Source organism: Giraffa tippelskirchi, chromosome X, assembly GCF_054371585.1.
Source record: "Giraffa tippelskirchi isolate mGirTip1 chromosome X, T2T-mGirTip1v1.2.pri, whole genome shotgun sequence".
Classification (NCBI taxonomy): Eukaryota; Metazoa; Chordata; class Mammalia; order Artiodactyla; family Giraffidae; genus Giraffa; species Giraffa tippelskirchi.
The window spans coordinates 126279323-126288721 of NC_137289.1; the positions used below are offsets into that span (position 1 = coordinate 126279323).

At 39.6% G+C, this 9399-nt stretch overlaps 1 protein-coding gene across 17 annotated transcripts in view; it reads left to right on the forward strand.

The window, feature by feature from the left end:
* The window catches only part of DMD (dystrophin), a 2147259-nt gene extending 2142810 nt beyond the window's left edge, over positions 1-4449 (forward strand). For all 17 annotated transcript variants that reach the window (XM_081564318.1, XM_081564319.1, XM_081564320.1 and 14 more), the window contains one exon: positions 1913-4449. In XM_081564318.1, coding sequence (XP_081420444.1) covers positions 1913-2010 — 98 coding nt within the window. In that variant the 3' untranslated portion in view covers positions 2011-4449. The remainder of the gene's footprint in view (positions 1-1912) is intronic.
* Positions 4450-9399: the final 4950 nt, after the last annotated feature.

Genomic DNA, 9399 nt, shown 5'->3' on the forward strand with positions numbered 1-9399 from the left:
TGGCTATCTAATCTATAAATGCATTTCTTTGTCTTGACTAGCTCTTGAACCGCAGTCTACATCTCCTGGTACACAGTCTAAAATAGGCCCTTTGAAATCATTGTTAATCAGCTGATGGGGGAAAAAGTGATCTCTGGCCTGTTTCATAATACATGTTTCTAGCCACCAGGTGGACTATACTATAGGCAGCTGTGGGTCATGAGAAATGGTTGGAATTATATTTAGGTGTCAGGTTGTAAGAATCTTGGGTTTTGCTTTTACTGGTTTCAGTGACTGTTGTTAAGATTGCAAGCAATTTAAAATTTGCAGTTAGTCCATCTATTTTCAATCACACATGAATAATTGTACAGCTTTCCCAGAGTTGCTGGGCAGTCAAAAGGAGACACAAGGGAAGTTCTGTAACCTGCTGGCATCAGGTTGATATCTGTGCTCCAAGGAACAGCAAAGAACTCACTATGTCTTTGTGTGGTTTTTATGGTTTAGAAAACCCAAAGGTGATTTTTGTTCTTCACTGAGGGCTGCCAAACTGTTGGCCTGCTCTATGCAGAGGACATACGCTCAACCAAAATCCAGAGTAAATTTTTTTACAGCACAATTAGTCCTCACTGAAACTTTCTGCCCTAATAAAGCTCAAAGAGATTTACAAACTTGGTCACCATAATATAAATGGCTGCACAGCCTTAAACTTTTAATAAGTCTTAACTTGATCCAGTGCCATGGCTGTTTAAGTGCCAGCCTATGAATCCTCTTCAGATCCTCTCGTATATTTAAAAACGATATGTCTCTTGAAATAAATATTAGACTAGAATGCCTGCCCTAGTCTATCTTTAATTTTTATAGGGATTTTAACAATTATTATGGGAATCTGTAAAGTTGATACATGGCAAGGTAGTAATAGCCTAGTAAAGCATTTTTCCTTTCAAAGGCAGTACTTGAATAGTATAATGATTTAATAATGTCCAAGAATTAAAATTAGCCGTATAAAACTATGGGACATACATGAAAAGGCAAGTCATAAAGTATGTCTCAAATTATCTTACTCGAGATCTGAGTTTCACCACAAAGTACCCAGAGACATTGGGCTGCCTTTATGCTCCATGCTGGGGGATTAATGCTAGGTCATGTCATATTATTATTAAAAGGCTCTTCTTTAACCCTCATTTAGGAGGAGATCAAAAATGAATTCACAGGATACCCAAACGCATGCTACACATGTGGGTCATAGTCTAATTAGGCTCTCAAATAATTTGGAATCAAAAGTGATTTTTTTTCCCTGAAGCTTCCTAATTCAAATGTTAGTAGTGCATAAAAAGGTCAAGAGTTTATCTTTCAATTCAAGTAAGAACAGAGAGAAAACAGTCACCTCCACCGTAGCCTTAGATGTGAGCCAACAGCTTGTCACAGCCTTGAGATGAAGACTTCACGTCATGGTGATGGTAGTCGAGTGGTGGTGGTGGTGATCGTTAGGGTGGTGGCGGTTTGATAGTAAAAACAACTTTTCTTTTAAATACAAGTACATAGTAAATATTCTCCCGCAACAAGGTGGAAAAGATACATGCCATCATGAATTATTCCTCTTAAACAGGAATCTTGCGTTTATCCATGGAATCCTTCTGATATATATCTACACGGGGAAGAGGAGTATAGTGTTGGACTTTTGCCATTTCTATGATGCTAAAAGCCTGATCCCTGAAAGGAGGCTGATACTAACAATGTGGAATGGCTTCATTAACAAGGCTTTGCTTCTTCCTGGAACACTGGTGAAAAACCAAGCCCTGTTGCGTATCCCCCTCGATGCAGCGTCTGTGTTGTCTTCACCTAGAAACAGGGGATGATTTCCACAGCGGCAAAGAGTTGGGGTGATGATGTCTGCACCTTGCATCAAGTCTCTCTCTCTCTCTTTGTTTTCCAGGACACAATGTAGGAAGCCTTTTCCACTTGGCAGATGATTTGGGCAGAGCGATGGAGTCCTTAGTTTCAGTTATGACAGACGAAGAAGGGGCAGAATAAATGTTTTACAACTCCTGATTCCCGCATGGTTTTTATAATATTCATACAACCAAGAGGATTAGACAGTAAGAGTTTACAAGAAAAAACAAATCTATATTTTTGTGAAGGGTAGTGGTACTATACTGTAGATTTCAGTAGTTTCTAAGTCTGTTATTGTTTTGTTAACAATGGCAGGTTTTACACGTCTATGCAATTGTACAAAAAAGTTATAAGAAAACTACATGTAAAATCTTGATAGCTAAATAACTTGCCATTTCTTTATATGGAACGCATTTTGGGTTGTTTAAAAATTTATAACAGTTATAAAGAAAGATTGTAAACTAATGTGTGCTTTATAAAAAAAAAAAGTTGTTTATAAAAACCCCTAAAAACAAACACATACCTACATACACACACACACACACACACAAACACACAAACACAAACTGAGGCAGCGCATTGTTTTGCATCCTTTTAGTGTGGTATCCATATGGAATTCATGGATTTTTGTTTTCTTTTCTTGCATATTAAAGATAGGACTTCCTCTAAGACCACCAAATGACTACTTCACATAGCTCTGTTTGGAATTGTTGACTGAGTGGGACTGGCCATGGGTTTTCGTTTTACACATCTATATGTCTATCAGTATGTAAGCACTGTAGGTATATAGGTAAATATAAATTTCAAGAGATGTTTAAAATTTCTCGTTCAAATGTTCTTGCCACTTCCTAATGGAAAGAAATTGCTTCTCATCATCCAGGCTCACCTGCTTGGTCTAGAATGAATCCTCCCTGGAGCCTGAAGCCAGAAGGAAACCACTAAACCATGGTCTAGGGTTCCAGATGTTTCTCATTTTGAACTTTCCACTGGCAACTAGAGTATTGAATTTTTTTAAGGGACATATGAATGAATACACAGGACTTATGTCAGAGTAATCCACTAGTTGATACATTCAGCTTCCTGCTGCTGACAATGCCACGGTTTAGAGTTAGTGATGCTTTGATGAAAGAGCATCTGAAGGCATTTTTATCTCCCAGGCAGGAGGGCTGTAGATTCCCTCAGAGAGAGCAGACCACTCTTGACGTAAAGGATGGGATGACTGTTCATAACCTTACAGAGAGAACTTTATAATTACAACGTAGTTATTTTCTCACAGTCAAACAGCAGTGGGTGTCTTGGTTTTCCAGTTTTGTAAGATTTTTTTTTTCCCATTGCAATGAGTTTGTAAATGCAACAAGACTTAATTTAAAATAACCCTTGTGAAAATGTGGAAGACAGTTGCCCCATCACATTATAACACTGTTAAATACCCACCTAGATGCCCAGGACCCCTGCGTTCCTGCTTGGCATTTCTATACAAGTAACTCCAGGCAGATTTGTTGAGTGGGAACACAAATGGATTCAAACGTTCCAAGAGGTACTCCAAACCCCTTTTTGGTGGATTAGGCAGGTTAAATATATGTAAGTAAACAGAAATCGTTCAAAAAGAAGAACAGTCAAGAGGACTAACTGGTAGGAAAAAAGCTTTACTCTTTCATTTTGTCTTATTAGTCTTTCACTCCTTTTTATCATCCATTCAATAGAAATCACCTTGTGATCTATCATTTTGCAAATGTGTTACCTCTTACATCAAGTGTAATTAACTTTTGGAGAGTGGGTTTTGTTCCTTATTTTACTAATGATAATTAACATCAAACATGGCTTCTCATGCTATTTCTACCTCACTTTGGTTTTGGGGTGTTCCTAATAATTGTGCACACCTGATTTCACAGCTTCACCACCTGTCCATTGTGTGAACATTTTCCTCCATTTTCTTTTTTCTTTATAATTTCCAAAAGAAAACCCAAAGCTCTAAGGTAACAAATGACATGAAGATTTGATTTTAGTCTTCCATTTTTTTTTTCCTTTATGTGATGCTGGACTTTTTCTTTACCTGAGGTTTTATGTTTTTTTTTTTTTAACCATGATTTAAAACAAAGGGTTACTTTACTTCCTACTAAGAAGTTTAAGTTTCATTCTAAAATCAGAGGTAAATAGAGTGCTTGATTTTAATCTTTTTTGTTTTATTTTATCTTTTAGACATTAGTTCTGGAGTGAGTCTCAAAATATTTGAATAAAAACTGAGAGCTTTATTGCTACATTTTATGCATTAATTTGAACATTATTTCATGTTCCCTATAACCACCGAGTAGTAAACTGTAAATCATAATGTAACTGAAACATAAACATCACATGGCATGTTATGTCATTGTTTTCAGGTACTGGGTTCTTACTTGTGTATCGTAATATATTGTGTTTTAACACCAACACTGTAACATTTACTAATTATTTTTTTAAAACTTCAGTTTTACTGCATTTTCACAACATATCAGACTTCACCAAATATATGCCTTACTATTGTATTATATTACTGCTTTACTGTGTATTCTCAATAAAGCACGCAGTTATGTTACAAAAAAAGTGTTGACTGCATTGTTTTTATTTTAATTTAGTCACTTTTACATAGGTAATACTTTCATATTGTCAAAAAATGAAAAATTTACACAGCCAGTGAAAAGACCCTCACTACCTTATTCCCACTTCATCCTCACTGCCCTCTGAATAAATATCAATAATGTCTTGTGTATCCCAAAGTGTCAGTATTATATGAGCAGTTACAAACATAGGTTCCTATGTTTTTTCCTTTTCATACACAGAACCTAGCATTCTATGCATTCATTAATACATTTTGGTTTTTTAAACTTAAGAATGGGCTCAAGTAATCCATTCTTAATTATATTGAAATAGATCTTTTCGTTTCAACATATAAAATGCTTTCCTCAGACTTTTTTTCAGGAAAAAATCCAGGAAACGAGGGATTCCCTCGTTTGGTGTCTCAGACGGTAGAGAGTCTGCCCGCAATGTGAGAGACCCGAGTTCAATCCCTGGGTTTGGAAGATCCTCTGGAGAAGGAAATGGCAACCCACTCCAGTATTCTTGCCTGGAAAATCCCATGGATGGAGGAGCCTAGCGGGCTACAGTCCATAGGGTCGCAGAGAGTTGGACACGACTGAGCAACTTCACTTTCATTTTTTTTCATACTTTTTTATAGATGTCTCATAATCCAGTGGGTGTTTGTGGGATATTATTTAAGTGGACCCCTTTGGTGGGACATGTGGGTGGTGGTTTTCCTCTTTCACTCTAACAGACAATACCACACATCTCTCGTTTCATCTTTTCACTTGCACAAAAATATATCCGCAGGACACATTCCTAGAAGTGAGCTTTCTGGAACAAAGGTGGTAAGCATTTGTAGCTTGGGAGGTAATTTTTATGCAGCAATGGTTATAGTGTTTGTTTTGTTTTGTGTTTTAGTAATAACAAGTGTATGAGTTAACCAGTTTGCTGTAGACACGTTGCTTACTACTTCTATTATTATAAATCGTATCAGACCTAAGGAGATGTCTGAGCAACAGAAGTCATGCCCAAAATGATGTCTCAGAACTGGTTCTGGGGAGTACACCCCTCTCCTACATAGTCCTGACCACCACTAGAGGGTAACCCCCGTCACCCCTGTCCTGATCTGCCTCTGTCCCAGCTGCAGAGGAGGCTCAGAAAGGATTAGCAAGGTCAAGTCCTCTAGCAAGAGCCTATCTTTGCCTCCCACCCAGATTCACGGGGAGGACTTTCCCAATAGTGTTCAGATGCTGGGAAGTCCAAAGAAATGACACAAGTCCAATAGGTACAGCCTGTTCTGTGCTGTGCTTAGTCAAGCAGTCGTGACCGACTCTTTGCGACCCCATAGACTGTAGCCCACCAGGCTCCTTTGTCCATGGGGATTCTCCAGGCAGGAATCCTGGAGTGGGTTGCCATGCCCTCCCCTGGGTTGGGGATCTTCCCAATCCAGGGGTTGAACCCAGGTCTCCTGCATTGCAGGCTAATTCTTTACTGTCTGAGCCACCAGGGAAGCCCAACAATACTGGAGTGGGTATTCTGAGCTACCAGGAGAGTCCACAGCCTATTCTGCTGCTGCTGCTGCTAAGTCACTTCAGTTGTGTCTGACTCTGTGCAACCCCATAGACGGCAGCCCACCAGGCTCCCCTGTCCCTGGGATTCTTGTCCCTGGGATTCTCCAGGCAAAAACACTGGAGTGGGTTGCCATTTCCTTCTCCAATGCATAAAACTGAAAAGTGAAAGTGAAGTCACTAAGAGTCAGACACGATTCTTAGTCTCAGCGACCCCATGGACTGCAGCCTGCCAGGCTCCTCCGTCCATGGGATTTTCCAGGCAAGAGTACTGGAGTGGGGTGCCATTGCCTTCTCCTAGAAATTTGGAAAATAACCGGCAATGGTCAAGCTGGTTAAGAATGGTGTTGACTGTTTACAATAGCCAGGACATGGAAGCAGCCTAGATGCCCATCAGCAGATGAATAGATAAGAAAGCTGTGGTACATATACACAATGGAATATTACTCAGCCATTAAAAAGAATACATTCAAATCAGTTCTAATGAGGTGGATGAAGCTGGAGCCTATTATACAGGGTGAAGTAAGCCGGAAAGAAAAACACCAATACGGTATACTAACACATATATATGGTATTTAGTCAATCGGTAAAGATAACCCTGAATGCGAGACATCAAAAGAGACACAGATAAATAGAACAGTATTATGGACTCTATGGGAGAGGGCGAGGGCAGGATGATATGGGATAATGGCATGGAAGCATGTGAATTATCATATGCAAAACGAATCGCCAGTCCAGGTTCAATGCATGATACAGGGTGCTCGGGGCTGGAGCACTAGGATGACCCGGATGGATGGGATGGGAAGGGAGGTGGGAGGGGGGTTCTGGAAGGGGAACACACGTACACCCATGGTGGATTCATGTCAATGTATGGCAAAACAAATACAATATTGTCAAGTTAAAAAGTAGAAAATAAACTAATTAAAAAAAAAAAAAGAATGGTGTTGAATGGGTGTGGCAATTCTGAAATGAATCCCCAAGTTTTTGAGGCTGGGGTGATGACGCCAACCTAAGTGACTACTACACAGCAAGACTTCCCTTGAAATCCACACATACCAGGGCTAATTTTCATCCTGTTTAAATAAATCATGTATCCCCCCTGCCATTCCCCAAACCTGCCTCTGTTTGAAACACCCAGGCTGGCTGTTTTGATGGCGTTCAACTAGGTACCTGAGGACTCCAACACTTGAACCTGTCTGAGACAACTGTGAGAGGCTGACTCTGAGGAGGGCACTTGGCTCTCCTCTCCACACTTGGCAGAGGCTGGAAGGGAGAGAATTATTTCAGTTAAAAATCAAAATGGATCAAGCTGGCACAGCTTGTGCATCAGCAAGCACAATGTGTGTTTGGGGGGAAGCACCAAGACTAATGAATGTGTTTCGTGGAGCTGCGGTGGGACTCCCCCATACTGTAATGCTCTACCAGCAGAATGAGGACAAAGGCAAGCACTGGCACACTCGCAAAGACTCTGCCTTCACATGAAGTGCAGGAAGGACATGAATCGCATCCTTCCCCACAGTAGCAAAGCTACTAGAGTAGGAACCATAAATACATCTCCCACTGCTCCTGGAGCTGCCAGGCACTGTGATCTCCTAGACTTACCTGACAACACACGAGGGGCAACAAGCCAGAGGTGCAGTAACAAGCAATATTCTGTGAGTGTGTGAAGTGTGGGGATGTTCCAGAGTGGCTTTCATATAGAGATGAATTTCTCATAATCACATAAAGATTATGTACAGTAACTTTAGGCTTAACTTCTGTGTGTGTGTGTGCACGCACATATATACTGCTTTGTATATATTCACAACACATTTTTAGCTCTTCTGTAGCTTTCCATTTTGCAATAAATCAAATTGGAGCCTTGGTGTGAGCCTTGGTTGGGGAACCAAGATCCTGCATGCCACATGGTCAAAAAAAAAAAAAAGAAAAAGAAAAATAGAAACAAGGAATATTTCACTAATATTTTATCACTCCAGGATTTCATTACTCCTATTAAGATTAGGGAACTCAATTCCATGTAGGTATCTGCTGATCAGCTTACATATGATAATCACCACAAAGTTTCAAGGATGGCAGTCCTTATGTTTACTAATTGTTAAAGCATATGCATTTCATATATTTTTCATACATTAAAATATCTAAGGAAATTATAATATTTAGAACACAAGTGCCAACATAGCCATTTATTCATTTTATGATTGTCCAATCACTTATTTAATACTTACTGAATTGACTATTGCCAACAAGCAAATAATCAAAACCGTGTTCATGAAATTCTACATTCCAGTCGAAAAGTCTGCCACAGAGAGGTGGGCAGAGGCTTGATTAGACAGTAAAGAGTTGGTCCTTTATTTGTGGTGCAATCTAAAGTCACTGGAGGATTTAAGCAAGGTAATGGTATGATCTCATTTGAGCTGAATGTTTTTAAATGATCATTTTGGCTGCTGTCTAGAGAATAGACTATGGCAGAGCAAGGGTAGAAACAAGACCCATTTTAAAGTAAACTGTACTAGCTTAGAAAACAATTGACAGTGTTTCAAGCTAATATATTAGGAGGTGGAGAGAAGAGGATGCACATGTATTTGGGGGATTGAACTAACACAATTTGTTAATAGATTGTACTTAAAGGGAGAGAGAAAGGGGAAAATTGAGGACAAATTCTATCCTATTGTCTGGCCAACTGGATGGCTGGAGATGCCAGTAACTGATATATTAATATTAGGAAAGCTATGGGAAAAGAATGTTAGAAGACTAGGGTGGGCTATCAGGAGTCCTATTTTCGAAGCCGCTGAGTTTGATATCCGTCTGAAGATGTCTGGGAGGTAGCTGGCTATTGGAATCTGGCATTCAGAAGGGAGGGCAGGGTTGGAGATGTGAATATGGGAGCCATGAATGTACAGGTGGCATTGAAAGCCATGGAACAGGTTGAATTATGCAGAGAAATCATGTAAAATAGAGAAGAAGACCCAGAAGCTCAATCTTTTAGAAACTGGGAAGGAGTAGCAGAGTCAGAAAGGAGACTGGAAGGGACAAGAGTGGGGGGCTAGGAGAGTTTGGTGTTCTAGAAGCAGGTTCAGGAGATTGGAGCAGGTAGAAATCCAATTGGAGTTTAAAGATATTTAGGAGAAAGGAAGTAGAGACAATGCATGTACACCCCTCTTTCAGTAAATTGTAATGGGAATGGAACAGAGCTATTAAATTCTTTTTTTCTCTAAAAACACAGTATTTAAAGATGATACCTTTGATTACATTTCACTTCCGCTACAAATCAAATCACCCCAAACATAGTTACTTAAAAGATAATTTTAAAAAGGATAAATATTTATACTTGTTTACTATTTGGCAGGCTGTTCATCTGGTCTAGGTAAGCTTGCCGGAGCTTGGCTTGTCCTGATGGCCTCATTCA